The sequence below is a fragment of the Nelumbo lutea genome, chromosome 1, assembly GCF_056320005.1.
Source record: "Nelumbo lutea isolate HS-2025 chromosome 1, American lotus-T2T, whole genome shotgun sequence".
Lineage (NCBI taxonomy): Eukaryota > Viridiplantae > Streptophyta > Magnoliopsida > Proteales > Nelumbonaceae > Nelumbo > Nelumbo lutea.
In genome coordinates this window covers 13,146,662-13,161,454 of record NC_142684.1, presented here as the reverse complement: position 1 = coordinate 13,161,454, position 14,793 = coordinate 13,146,662, and the positions used below count along the sequence as shown (strand labels likewise).

Below are 14,793 nucleotides of genomic sequence, written 5' to 3'. Positions count from 1 at the left end.
ATCTTGCCCCGAGCTGCCCTCAGCTCAGTGTGGGCCACGCGAGATGACTCCTCAGCATCCAAAGCACGTCTCAAGTGTTTGTCAGACTGAAAGGTTAGTGCGTGCACAACAATGTTCACCTGGCAGAAGGGGGATGGTCAGTACTAAAGGAAGAAGAAAGAAAGGAGAAAGAGGTGGCTCTTAGGGTGTGAACTCACCACCATGGCGTGGGTTGCAGCGCGGGCCTCGAGCTGACCAGGGGAGAGTTCGGCCCAATCTACAACCTCCGCAGTGATAACAACCCTCCTACTTTTCTCAAGGATGATATCGGGATTCATGATGCTCTCTTCCTCCTCCTGAGTCCCTGAGCTGGATGTCGCCGTGTCTATGGCACAATGATCCGATCCTTCGGAAGCCTTAGCAGCAGCCCCAATAGGATTTGGGACTTCAGTGGCAGCCCCGGCTGGCTCAGTGGTCGACTTTGCTGCCGTTTTAGGCCCCTGAGGTGGTAAGTCCCCCTCCAAGTCTATCATTGGAGGGGCATTAGGGAGCTTGGGCCTCAAAATGGGAGCCTGTGGGGGCTCGGGCCCCGAAGATGGGACTTGCAGAAGATCGGGTTCAGGGGTGGGGGTCCTTGGGGATTCCATGCGCGCCTTCTTGGCAGCCCGTTTCTTCTTCTTCATCTGACGAAGGAGCCTCAGACTGGTAATCCTCTCTTCCTCCATGGGACTTGCAACAAAGCTCGGTATTAATAAGCGCGAAGACACTAGGCTGATTACGCAAAACACTAAAGTAGAAATCGACCTACCCGAGCTCAAATCGGCCTGAATGAGCTTCCCTTCGGCAATGTAGTCTCTGTGATCGAACTCGGCCTGAGCCCATGAGTGAAAGGTTTACCACGTCTTCTGGTTAAGAGCAATGCTGGGGGCTTGAGTGGCCACCCTCCAGTTGGTAAGGAAAGGCCACTCCATGCTACTCCGGACTACAAAGTAGTCCCGCTTCCAGGCCGGGTCCTTGGTTGGGAGCTTATGTAGCATTTTGAAACCCAGGCGAGGGGATAGATAGTAGGTCTGCCCATGCTCGGGGGGAGCGCCAAATGCACTCTTTTTTATTAACAAGATGGAACAAAGGATATCCGCGTCTAAAGGGAAGTTACGTTCGGAACAGAGAGAGATGGTCCCGACCAAGTTCCAAATAGAGTTGGGGTGGAGTTGGTCCAGTGTGATGCTGAAGTGCCTCAACACCTTGGGAATAAGGTGGTGGAGAGGGAGATGAAGCCCGCCAACAAGTTGTTCCCTAAAGATCACAATCTCATCTGGACCATGCTCCCAAGGGAAGTTGCTGGTGGGAAGACTATACGAATACTCCTGAGGTAGGTTAAATTGCCGGATGAGGTGTTGAAGCGTCTCAAGTGTCATAACAGATGGACTGAACTGGTCCAGCGCCAGACCTCGATGAGAGGTAAACGCTAGTTTTCCTGAGGTCACCCGGGCCTCGTGGGAAGGCCGGGCGACGACAGGGTCACCCTGACCCGAGGTACCCACCTTGGGTTCGTCTAAGAGACTGTCCCCGCTAGACATAGAAGGAAATGAACTGGAAAAAGAAAAAGGAGAAAGGGAAGCTCGAGGACTCACCAGAAAAAGACACAACCGGACTAGAAGACCCGAGCTGAAGACTCCAAACGCGAGCTCAAGGTAGACGAAAGGTACTTAGTGGCAGAAGAAAATGACTAGGGTCCCCCATTATTTATAGCCGCTGGGCTTGGACGCCAACGGTGAGGATCAAAGCGATCTAACGGTCCTCAAGAAAACCGGTTGCAAGACTCTCAAGGCAAAATCAGTTTAGCGCATTTTTTGGCGTCTGCAAAGTCAAGATCGCATGACGTCTGCACGTAAGCTGTACGCGACCCATGCTTTCTTTCCGAATGAACCGAACGCCAGATCGGTCCAGCCAACAAGTCGCCTGACAGCACGGGGAGTGAGGGGCAATTGATGAAGGGCGATTTGGCCTAACCTCGTAGTCTGAGGACACATGTGTGTGACCTGGCCCAATGAATAGCTCAGCCTGACATCACAACCGCGACTCGACGGGAGAGACACGCCGAGTCCAACGCTGGCCACTCGGTGAGTTAAGCAACTCACCGGGGACTAACACCTGGCCAATTTTGACTCCCACCAAGTGTGGAAGGTCCCGAGCTCCCCTTAAGGGGCCCCGAGCTCCCCTTTCCCAAGGAGGGAACACCCCAGTTTTTGGATAAGTGTCCCGAGGGAGGAGCACCTCGGGGCAGCACCGACCCCAGTGCAGGCACCTCGGTACTGGGACAAACCTGCCCCAAGCAGTCCAGTACATGATAGCTTGATAGGCCGTGGGGAGGCCTGTCTGACATCTGTACCCACTGGACCTGGTGGCAGGGCTCTGATCCCATGCCAGGCGGTGTTCTGTTTTCCGTCTCTAAAAAGTATGACACGTATGTCGAGCCCGTACCTGGCAATGGCAGTCTGTAGCAGCAACCTGCGCCTGCCACACCTGCCCCGGCAATAACGACTAGGGCGGTGGCAGTTATGCCAGGTATGACTGGGCTCCAACATAAAAGAGCTCTAACTCTCACAAGGAAAAGGTATCGAAGCTTAAGCACTTTCAACACTCTTACTCTCTACTCTCTCTTTGAGATTTTCTCGAGTTCTAACTTAGCCATCGGAGTGTTCCCACTGAGATAACTCCCCGGAAACCCTTCACCTTCTCCTTCCTCTTAGGTGCCGTTCGTTCCGGTGAGAAGCCAGGTCACAACCAGCTAGGAGTGCCCATATCGATACTTTAGTTCTTGTTCGAATCTTGCACTTTCTTTGAATCTGCTCCTCACACCTGGCGCCTCACACACATCCTGTCATACATTGGTAACATCTCCGATACTTATTTGTTATTATTCACGGGAGATGTTCCCGGTGGATGTGCCTGTGAGGCGGAGCAGATCTCGTCACCTGCCTCCCTCCTTTCTATTCGGTCGTTCACTCGTTCCCACGCCTTGGCCTTTTCTTTTCTCTCTACCCATATCTGTACTTCCCTTCAATATAAGATAAAATGGTGTATCGACATCTTCTCGGTCTATTTCATAATCCACTAACATCAACAGCACCACAGCAACAATAACCCGTGTAAGTTTGATCTCTTTTGTTCTCTGTCATTCCTTATTTCCTCTCTACTTAGATTGCCGTAATTGCTTTGCGTGCCTTACTTTCTTTCCGTAATAATGCATATAAGAAGAAAAGTAAATACTTTGATTTGGAGTTATGGCTCTGTTCTCGCTCTGTTTACTCTTTCTTTCTTTCCAAAGAATTTTAAGGAAGTATAATGTTAAAGAAGCATTTCTTATGAATAGAGTAAAATGGTTGCTTTTGAAATGTCGACCTATGGTTTCTCGAGATGCATTGTGGAATTTATTTCGGTTTGTTTCAGTTGCAGCCTATATTCTATTCTTTCTTATTAAATGAGCAATACCCTTTTCGCGAGCTGTTTATGGTATCCTGGTTGTGTATGTGTTTGGTATATAGACTAAAAGGTACAATTTATATGGTTAATATGGATGGTTTGCTATTGGATTTGATATTGTCCATGGATTAGGTTTACTTTTTTCATTCTTCACGAGGAATACAGTAATTCAGTCTTACAGTTGTCAATATCATGTATTGTGCTGTAATTTTAATAATTGTCTACATCTCATTATATTGTAGAAACAATTCCATTAGAAATCTTTGCATGACATGATTGTTCACTCTTAGGTGAGAATTGTTGTCCTGTGTTGCCTTATCCTTGCAGGACATGCCCTACTATGTAGAAAAAATTCTATATTAATATCAAGAGCTCTTTGTACATATGGAATCATTATTCTGGGAATTTAATTTAATGATTTTTTTTTTTAATTTTTAATCATTAAGCGGTTATGTGTGAAGTAAGAATAGAGGAGTCACTTCTTCTGTTTTGTTAAAATGAATTATGATAATATCTTCTTACCAGCAAGTCAGTTAGTGATGTAGGACAGCTAAGGGGATATAAAAGTTTCAGATCTGGTGGTGGGCTTTGTGGGGTGAAGGGCTTTAGACAAGTAATGATGAATAACAGAGAGGGAGAATAAGTAGGCAGCTTGTTGTCCAGCAAAGAATGAGTAAGTGTTTAGAAAGAAAGTGATAAACTCTTGCTGTTAGAGTAAACACCAAAGACATAGATCACTTTTTTTTGGCTAACTAGATAATTTATTAAGGAAGAACAGAAGCAATACAAGGAGGACACTAGCACTATTACTCCATAGAATCTGATCCAAGCATTGGTGTACATCCAACAAATGGGCAGAAACATTAAATTGATAATGCTTAAATACAAAAGAAAGACAATTGGTCACTTTACCATACTTCTACAGAGGTTTGAGATAAGAGAAGCTAAGTTCCAAGGAGGTGTGCTGTCCTTGTTTTGCATGAGAGAGAGAGAGAGAGAGAGAGAGATAACGGATAAGCAATCCCCAAAAACACGTGTGTCCTTTCCAAGATAATTGAAGGGATGCACTGCCAGATGAAAGGCCTGAGCTTCAGCCTTAAGCCAACTCTGGGTCTGCCACATGCACACAACCTGCCTTTGCATACAAGAAGTGGCCACCTCTGTACATTGAAACATATGATACTGCTGTAAGGCCATCCTTATAGACACCATCAATCAAATTCTAACAGAGGCCGACTTGAAGACATCCTCTTTCTGATCAGAGTGCAAATGCTGCCTGTTATCTCCCAGAAGCTTGCCCAATGAGATTGCACTCTGAAATTCCAACCAGAAAAGGTGAAAAGCATTGATCGTTCACATAGGAGTCAAACATATTAACATACATAATCAAACACCATTCTGTTATGAGCTAGCCACAGCTTTCACAACAAGCAGATCCTCAGAACCCCAGCAAAGACATAGACCGCTTAGAAAATGAAATAGGTGAGATGGAATGGAAAAAGAGAAAAATTCCTGGTAACAACCAGAATTAACTAAACCAGACTTTATTTTATCAAATCAACTCTTCTAAATTGCAATCTCCCGTGTGTGACAGCTGCCATCTCAGCATTATTTTCTACCAAATGAATTTCCGAGGAAGCAATTTGGAGGGATTGGTTCCTCTTACTGAACATCATTATGGTCTTCATTGGTTCCCATATTCTTTTTGACATATACATCTTGCACTCGGAGGCTAGAGTACTTGGCTCATAATTGTTAAACTTTACATACCATTTCTAGGTCCTACTCATCAATGTTACAATCTCCCCTGCTGCTACTAGTTCAATTTTTAACTGATTCACATGGAGGCCTGACGATGTTTCAAGCCATCTGAGAGTACATCTCAGATATAATAATTGCTTCCATGATGTTGTCCAAGGGAGAGAAAAAAAGGAAGAGTATCATCATCAAATTGTAGGACCTTTAGAGCACTATCTCCTATTCCCAGACCTTCCAAGAAGCCACGATTGGCTACCCTTGTCTCTCTTGATCTATAGGCGCAGGAACAAACCTGGTCATGTCATGGCTTGAAAGTTGAACATTAATATAATAGTTTCTCCCATTACCATAGATGCAAGCATACAGAAACTTACCCATGTATACTGTTTACCAAAGACAAATTTTGAGGCCTCTATGCTATAATAAGTTTTTTCTTTTTTTTTTTGATTGGAGCACTGAAATTTATTAATCAATGAAATATTTTGAGGATTACAATATGCCATGCATCTCAAGCTTAGGGGAACTAGGGCCCCTGCCAGCCCCTGCCAGGTTTTATAATTACAATGATGCCCAAAATAATTGCTCCCTGTTGGTCCCTTGTTTCAGTAAAATATCTGCCAATCTATTTTCCGTTCTTCTAACCCATCTGAAGTTGACCTCCCATATCCCTTGCTAGATATCTCGCCTCCCTTATGGCTTGTCTATGGTTCCAAAACTCCAAATTATTCATTTGCATCCAGCTTTACTACTAATTGAGAAGTGCCTTCCACTTCCAATTGGCTAAATCTAAGCTTTTTGCAAGCCTCAATCCTTGTAAGAGAGCTAATATTTTTGCCCTTCAAGGAATCTCCTTTATCTATTGGTCCCGACTCCCGAGAACAATGCCACTATTTGAAGATTTCAATACATCTTTTTTTTTATTAATTATTTATTTATACATCATTGTTAGTTTGTTACTGGTAAAAAACAAAGGTGGCATCTTGTTATTCTTCTTCAAACCACAATTTGCATTAAAAATAAAAAAACCCAATAAAATAAGGAAAAGAAAAAAAAAAAAACAAAAGAAACTAAAACTACTTGCTCAAGGAAATTTACCAATATATACCATTGACTAGGATCTAATTTCGAGGCCTATGGCAGTAAAAATTTCTTGTTAATTTGAGTTTATGACGTTATTGCAAGTCAGTAAAGGAGTAAAACAGCTAAAAATTGCCCTCCTTTGTCACTCCTCACCAATGTTGAATAACAAAATAGCACAGATTTTTGTGTTTATTTCTTCGATATGGGCCCCTCTCCAATTTCAATAATCTTTATTGTTTAGACTAGGTGTTGGCCATATCAGATTGCCACATCTGAAGATCTAGAAATTTGCTTTCAGCTTCTTGCCCATGGATTTGTCTTTAATAAGTAATGTGGGCGGGCTGTTTTATGTAGTGTTTGTTGATCTTGCACCAGTTTCTTATTTATTTGACTGACTTTATCCAGCTGAAGGGGGAAAGAGAAAAAAAACCTAACCAACACTAATATAAAAACCATATATGTTCTCATCTTAACAATTATAAAAATACTAATTTGAGTACTAAATTGACTAAACTGTTTATACAAATATTAAGTTGTGATTCATTTTTGTTGTTTTCTGCTACAAATACCCACCAATCATATGCTAGAATATCCTTATAACAGTTTCAAATGGTTGGGGGAACTTATCAAATAAGGAAGCAACTACAGCGAGAATGGAAGACATCCTGATGAAGTTACTGAGGCAATGGGGTTGTCAATGAAGAGGCTCATGGCTGTGCTTCTTACCCCTAAAACTTCAAGATCTCTTGACTAGAAGATTGGAACCAACTAGGATCTAAAACCTTCAGTATGTCCTTTTTTTGCCTCTTATTTGTATATATACTACTTTGTCGTTCACATAAGCTACTCTCTTTTGTTTGCTAATCGGAGCTTCCTCTGTCTTTAGGAAGTGATTTCAGATCCTGATGCAGAAATGGATGAAGATTTGCTGATCAAGCAATTCATTAAACAAGACCAATAGTAGGTGCTGGGCCTGGACAGTCTTAACCAAAGGGAGAACAAGTAACGAGGTGGAGATTTGGGCTGGAGGATGGAAGGATGAAGATGCTACAACAGATTGGGGAGTTGATGAAGAATAAAAAGAGAATCCTGTATCTCTACCAAGATGGAGAATAAAAAAAAACAAAAAATTTACAGCAATATATGATTTCATTGCCCCACAGGGTAAGATGCTTGTAGGGGTTGTCTATATTTCTTCTCTTTCCTGTGTTAATCTTTTCTTTTTTCCAGTAATGTAACAACGTTTCCTCTTAAGTCCCTTCTTGCAATGCACATTTATTTATTTATTTTTTTCAGATTAAGGGAAATCTGTTGTAAAGTGAAATAAAAATTCGAGTTAGTATATTTAATTATTACGGAAGGCGAGTACATGCAACTCCGACAAGGATCAATAGGGTTGATGATCCATATGTCTGATAAACTAATTTTGCAACAAGCGTTATTCCACAGTTGAAGAAAGAGAAAACTCTTCAACCGTCTGTTTTTCTTGGACGAAATTGGTCCTCTGAGCTCTGATGGATTGGTCACTGACTGTTGATTACCTCACACGCACCCTGTGTAATGCCATGTAAGCAATAAGTCGATAGCCAACTAACATCATGGCCATTATGGATACATCCACCCACAAGTGGTTCAGACCCACAGCCTTAACAGCAGGAAATTCAGCTACTCGGCAGAAAACTCCCTCTGAACACTCGTAATAGTCATTCTCACTGTACTGAACCCCAAGAAGCATCTTGTAACAGTAGTAGCTGTAGCTCAAGTACTTCAACCAGACAATGAAGGGAGGGATCTGTTGTACGTAGTAGCCCCCGGCTATCAAGAAGACTAGGGTGGTCACAGAGGCCAAGGTGGTGGCCTGTTTGACGTCCATGAGGATGGCACCAAATGCAAGACCAAGGCTCTGGGATACAAGAACATTATAGAGAACGATTAGCCAGGAGAGAATGAAGGTGGTGAAGTCAGGCTTGAGTCCACCCATCCAGTAGATTATGATTGTGAAGGCAGTTGGCAGAGCGAGCTCCATCGGCAGGTCTCCCACGGTTCTGGCGAGGAAGTAGGAGGAGAGGCGGTACATTCCAGAAGAGCGTTCTTTGATAAGCATCAATCGTTCTTGGGGGAATGTGAAGACGGCATTGTACAGTGGGAAGAAGCCCCAGAATACAGAGAAGAAAAAGATCAAGGCAATCTGCAGCCAAGAAAGAAAACCCCAGTTAATTTCCATGGCAAACCTACCACAAATTCAGTTGAATTTATCTCAGAAGTGGAAGAAATCCTTACCCGGTCCTGGAGATGGGACGCTGGGGTATGCCACCAAAGAAGACCACCAAGAGTAGCAACACTTATGACCTGGAAAATACGTAATCTGTTGAAAGATTCATACCTCCGTTCCTTCAGTCCTCTCCTTAGCAGCACCTTAAATTGCTGGCACCAGCTTGTGCCCCATTGTTCCAACTTGGCAGCATTCCCTGCATCAGGATGCAAACAGAACTTGAGACGCAGAAAACAGCAGAAGATGGTAGTGCCATCACAAGGTGATGATCCAAGACTGATAGACTATGTCATATCAAGTGGCAAAATAAAGGGTCTGGGATGGAAGCGTATCAGAGATAATATTCCATGTTCTAAAAGCAAAGAGGATTCCTAAACTCAAGTATTTGTAGAAAGTTACAACTGAACTTTAAAATTTGTAGTAATTCTCAGTTTGTGTTTATGTGGGGATCACATTGGGATCAAGGAAACTTACTTGCAGATGCATCTCTTGCATAGCCATAGTTATTTACATCCAAACTGCAGAGTTCAGCCTTCAGCCTGGTAGCAATGTTTTTGTCATAAGCAGAGATGAGGGCCTCCCTCACTGATTTCTGCTCCTGTTCCATGTTGGCCTGTAAATCACCTTGTTCAGTGACATGCTTGGAATCCGGTGCAATCCCTGCATTGGTAGGTGAATATTAGAATCTTTGAATGAAATTAATCCTGTTTCCCCAATACTCTCAACTGAAATGTTTAAGGGTAGAAAGAGATTAATCAACGTTTGTTTTCTTAACAATGTAGGAGTCATGCATCTTTTAGAGTCTCTGCTACAGATGTACAAAAGAAAAAAAAAAAAAAAAACAAAGAAAGAAACACACGATCATTTCAGTAAACTGTTTTTTGAATTTAATGATCATAATATAGGATGATGGTTCATAACTTCATATATAGGTTAGGTCAGGTGTAAAGAGAGATCTGGCTAAATTGTCACAATATAATAGAAAGATTGACCACCCCTCCTCTAGCTTGAGATGTAATTGTGGTGCTGCTGTGGGTTCTCTCATCATACTCCATTTCTTTCTTTTATCATTGTATAAGGTACAATAATAATCACCACTTATACTCAGTAGGCCCTGCTGACCGATCTCTCCATCTCCAATGCAATAAACTAACCAAACCAAATAAAAGGAAAGAAAGCTCCCTGCACTCCCCTCTCCCTCATGTGGCCGCTTATTTTTAAAAGATATCCAGAATTGTCACTAAGTTTTTTATTTTTATCAATCAAAATGAGAGATCACAGCAGATTAGCTGAGGAGGAAATCACATACCGTTGGCAAGATCAAGTAAAACATCAGCAGGGTTGACGGTGACGGACGTTGAGAACCCAATAGAAGAGAAGTAATCCAGTGCAGCTGACGCTGGGCCATGGTAGATGGGGCAGCCCTCAGAGAGCAAGACCACCTTGTCAAACATGTGGTACAGTCGGCTGGATGGCTGGTGAATGGTGGTGACAACGGTTCGGCCCCCACTGGCGAGGCGTTTGACAGTGGTCAGGATGCGCTGAGCAGTGGTGGAGTCCAAACCCGAGGTGGGTTCATCCAGCAGGAGAAGACTTGGGTTGATAAGCATTTCTTGGCCTATGCTGACCCTCTTCTTCTCGCCACCTGATATGCCTCTAAAGAGAGGACCTCCTATCATGCTATTCCTGCACCGGGTCAGCCCCAGCTCGACGATTACATGCTCGGCGTGCTGGGCTTTCTCATCCCGAGTTAGGGTGTTGGGCAACCTAAGTAGTGCAGTGAAAACCAAGGTCTCAGTCACGGTGAGATGTGGGTAGAGCACGTCGTCCTGTGCCACAAATCCTGTCCTTCGTTTAATGACACCAGAGAAGGGCTGCCCATTGTATGTAATCTTCCCAGACAGCTTTCCATTCAACCTCCCACCAAGAGCTGTCAGGAGGGTCGTCTTGCCGCTGCCCGACGGCCCCAGCATCGCCAGGATCTCTCCCGGGCAGACCATCCCTGTTATCCCATTCAATATAGTCTTCTCTCTGCTGCTCCATTTGCCACCCCAACAGCAGGATTCTTTCTGCTCCAATTTTACTTTGTATACCACTTCTTCAAACTGCAAAAAACCAAATACACCAAACTACTAACATCAAATACAAAAAGCTCTTTTAAATATATACCATATATTTAATATATATATATATATATATATATATATATATATTATTTATGAGAGAGAGAGAGAGGGTGATAGTATATATAGATATGTGGGCATGTGTATTGTGTAAGAAGAAAGGACAGATGAAATGACAGTGATGATAACTTGATAGAAGAAAGAAGAGACCTTCAGAGTTACGGGGAACAAGGCCAGTCGTAGAACAGATCGAGGATTATTGGGGTGCACAGGGTAAGCAACGACAGTGGTGTTGTTAGGCTGCTGTTGATCAGACATATTCGATGAAGCCGACTGTTGCTGATTTTCCGGCATGGAGGCCTGGTCAGGAAGGGGCAAGGCCAAAGCAAAACTGATGGAGGAGAAGTTAAAAAGGCTCCTAATAATGTTACTGGCTTTGGGTTGTTGCCTGCTGTGGCTTCCCAAGATGAACTGGGCGACCCATACATATATACTTATCAGTACGAGATGAGACGAGGATGTCCCCTTGTGTGTGCATTAACCCCTCTCTCTCTCCTAGTCTATTTCCATGGTGTGGGGTCCCACACTCCTCTTCTTTTCTTCCTACTTTATTAATTACTCTCTCTCTCTCTTACACACACTAAGACATTTTTATAAATTAAACTACATTACTATAAGTCTCTCTCTCTACATATATATATAATAATGTGAACCAACCTTGTTGGGCTGTACACTAATCTCTCTCTGTATCAACTAGCTTTTAGAAAAGATTTCGTTGGAGATCTCTTTCTTCTTCTCTCTAGATTATGATTCTCTCACCGTTAGATGACTCTTCTCATTCTTTTTGACTTTCAGTTAGCATCCAAGAATAATTGAAAACAAAGAGCAGAGAGAGAGAGAAACTTATGGGCTTTGAGAAGGTTTGCATACTGTAAGAACATATGGTAAAATTGAACTACAATAGGGAAGAAAAGGAAAGATTGAAGACACAACAAGCTTTAGGCTTTTGCTTTCTGGTCCAACTGATTCTTATACTCTTCAGATGGTGTTTGTGTTCACTATAATTTTCAACGTTCCCGTCGCTGAAATATTCGATAAGATTTGTTCTGGTTTAATTAGTAAACGGACTTAATAAGTGGGCGGAGGAGATGCAAAGCAAAGCCTCCATTGCCTCTCCATTAATACTTTCTTTTCTTTCTTTGTGTTTAATTAGCTCTTGCTTTGTTTATTCTGTTTCTTTATTATTATCTAGACTGCAACAGAGAACGAGAAAGAGAAAGAAATGATTAAAAGGCGAACCCCATCGGTTCTAGTTTCTGTTTTGGCCCCCGGAATAATATATATTTTTGCAGCGCACTGAGTTCTTGGTTGTGGGTCTCTTGAGTATTGGCCCTAGGAGCCATTCATGTGGGTCAATCTCAGTAGATGACGCCGTGGTGCGCATGGCAGTTCAGATGCGCACCCCCCTTTCCTTCTCCTCCTTTCTCCATTCAATGTTCTAGAAGGCGTCTGGTTAAGGCTTACGCCTTGATCCTCACTTCAACGCAAGCCTCAAGAATATATATATACATGCATTTAGTTTAACTCAAGTTTACTGGACTATCTTCTCTCTTCTCTTTATATTATCCTTCCTGAAAAGTCGTGTTTGGCTTACAGCTTCAGTCTTGCTTGGAAATTCGCTTCAAGGCTCAAAATTATGCCCCACATGCTACACAGTTCACACATAGAGGTGCATTCCCTCAAGAACGTATACAGGTATACTCAGTTCATTCATCAAAACCCCACATTTCTATTGCTTAAACTTTACTTATTAATTGACACCCCCCCCCCCCCCCCCATTTATTAGCTTTTTGTGACCATTTGTTAGAATCAGAATCAATGACGTTTGCTTTCATTGCCTAAATACACAAAATAGCAACCCAAGAATTTTCCATATATGTTTGAATCAGCTAAACATTTTTGACTTTTCCTGGTTTACTTTGGCTCCTCCATGGAAGCAGGGAAGGGCCAATTATTGATGGAAAACATTGCCACGTAATCCATGTTACCACATGAAGTGTAAGATTCTTCTCAAACATGGGTGGTGTGGCTTTATCATCCACTGAGTAAATTTATTCTCCCCCCTTTCATCTCCATCCATGAAGGACGCAAGCATCTTTAGGGCACTCTCTCATTCTACATGCATATATATGGATGACGTGGGACGTTATTATTGGTTAAACAACTCCTAATACACCCATCAAATGCACCGGGCTCTCTTTCCCGGTACTCATACTCATAAGTAAAACATAATCAAGTTGTATAAACTTAATTTTTTTCATGCTGATGTATGTTCAATTTGATTAAGTGTCCATCATCAATAAGGTTCTATAAAGGAGCTTACTTTCACCCTTTTAAAAAGGAGGGATTGGTGCTTTTATGGTGCCCAATGACCTAGTAGGTCACTTGGCGTCTCTCCGGATGTATAAGGAGGTGCCAGATCATACCCATATAACTGTAGGCTCTCCATAATAGTGAGTTCAAATCAGCCCCCCACAAAGTCCCACAGCATATCCCGTCATGTATTGGGAATATCTCCAGATAATGACATCACCATTTTTGGTATTATCATCGGGAGGAAAATATTCTCAATATACGACGAAGATGTGTTGTCCGACATTGTGGGGGGCTGATTTGATCTCCTCCATAGTAAGTTCAGTAGTACTCACATGCAGTTGCACCCTGCTCTATCCACCCCTTGATATATTATATTATACCAAAATGAAAAAAAAAAAAGACTTTTTAGGTGGATGTTAGAGTCATCTCACCCAATATTATCATAACATTTTAATAATTCTAAATAGGGAGAAAAGAAAAACGGAATTAAACTCTTATCCACCATTGGATTAGGATATAGGAGGCTGTTGATTGCAGTGAGAGTTTTTATTTTTTTAAAGTTTTTCTAAACCCTTACTTTACTGTTTCAATATTTCCTTTCTTTCTTTTCTTTCTTTTATTTAACTAAATAGGAGGACCCTTCTTGGGGTTTGTGTGAGTTGAATAATGGAGTTGGGAGATGGACACGTGGCAAGCACTCCCATATTTGATCTAGGGGGGCTTCCCTTACGTTCCAATATGACATTGACACGCCATCCATAAAATCATTGGCAGCAGTTGGACGTGGAGGGGCCCTCCACTCAACGCTATCTTCTTTTTCTTCTAACTTTATTTATTTTTATTTTTTTATTTATTATCTCCTTTATTGTTTTTTTGAGCTTGCGCCCTTTCATTTGCTGTGTAGTTTCAGCTTTCTACTTTCAACAGCTTTATTAAAAGAAAGAAATAACATAAAGAGAGAGAGAGAAAAATGTAATAATCAAACTAAGAACCACTATGCTCAATATATCTGATTTAAATTATTAGTTTTTTTTTTTTTTCTTTCTCTCTTTTCACATTCTTAAAGGCCATTTGATAACAGTTGAAATGGCTGAATGAATTATGAATAATATATTTCCTTGTCTTTTCACATTCTTAATGGTTTTATCAGCTTCAGTCATTAAGGAGCTCCTAACATTCAGCTGTCCATTTCATTTCTTATCAAATAGCCCCTTAATGAAAATGTCTCTATTTTTAATTCATCATTGCATTTAATTTCAACAAGAAAGGTCATCATTGTCACCGTTGTCATCATCATCATCTAAGCTTTATCCCAATTATACGGGGGTCGATAACGTGAATTCTCTTTTGTCATTTTGCTATGTAAGTTTAATTAGATATTAGAGTAAAAAATATATATGTTGATGGCTAATTACAAGCATTTCCATGCGCGCGTGGGGGTGAATCTTTGCCATGTTGCAGCATTAAAGTGTGTAATCTGCGATATATCGGAGGAATGCCATGCGCGCGTGTGGGGGTGAATCTTTGCCATGTTGCAGCATTTCCATGCGCGCGTCTCCATTTCCACTTTCTTTGATGGAGACGACTAAGAACCCGATATGTTAATAACTTGTATTAATTAAATTATCTCAATTAAGGGTAAATAAAAAAAAGTCTTATGACTTTATAACAGTGATGATGATGATGGACAGTGAACAACCCTAAGATTAAAAATAGGGA

At 41.9% G+C, this 14,793-nt stretch overlaps 1 protein-coding gene and 1 long non-coding RNA gene across 2 annotated transcripts; one reads left to right on the top strand and one right to left on the bottom strand.

Annotated features, from left to right (window-relative positions):
- Nucleotides 1-2,813: 2,813 nt before the first annotated feature.
- LOC148873576 (uncharacterized) lies at nucleotides 2,814-7,557 on the top strand. The gene is made up of 3 exons (XR_016105431.1): nucleotides 2,814-3,131; nucleotides 6,907-7,090; nucleotides 7,190-7,557. It is a non-coding gene; the product is annotated as an uncharacterized LOC148873576 (long non-coding RNA).
- Nucleotides 7,558-7,622: 65 nt separating this feature from the next.
- On the bottom strand, nucleotides 7,623-11,175 carry ABCG14 (ATP-binding cassette 14). Its single transcript, XM_088965887.1, has 5 exons — nucleotides 10,909-11,175; nucleotides 9,885-10,680; nucleotides 9,050-9,235; nucleotides 8,584-8,771; nucleotides 7,623-8,491 (listed from the first exon to the last, which is right to left on the bottom strand). The coding sequence occupies exons 1-5, from the start codon at nucleotides 11,050-11,052 to the stop codon at nucleotides 7,841-7,843; spliced, it is 1,965 nt and encodes a 654-aa protein (XP_088822013.1). The 5' UTR covers nucleotides 11,053-11,175; the 3' UTR covers nucleotides 7,623-7,840.
- Nucleotides 11,176-14,793: the final 3,618 nt, after the last annotated feature.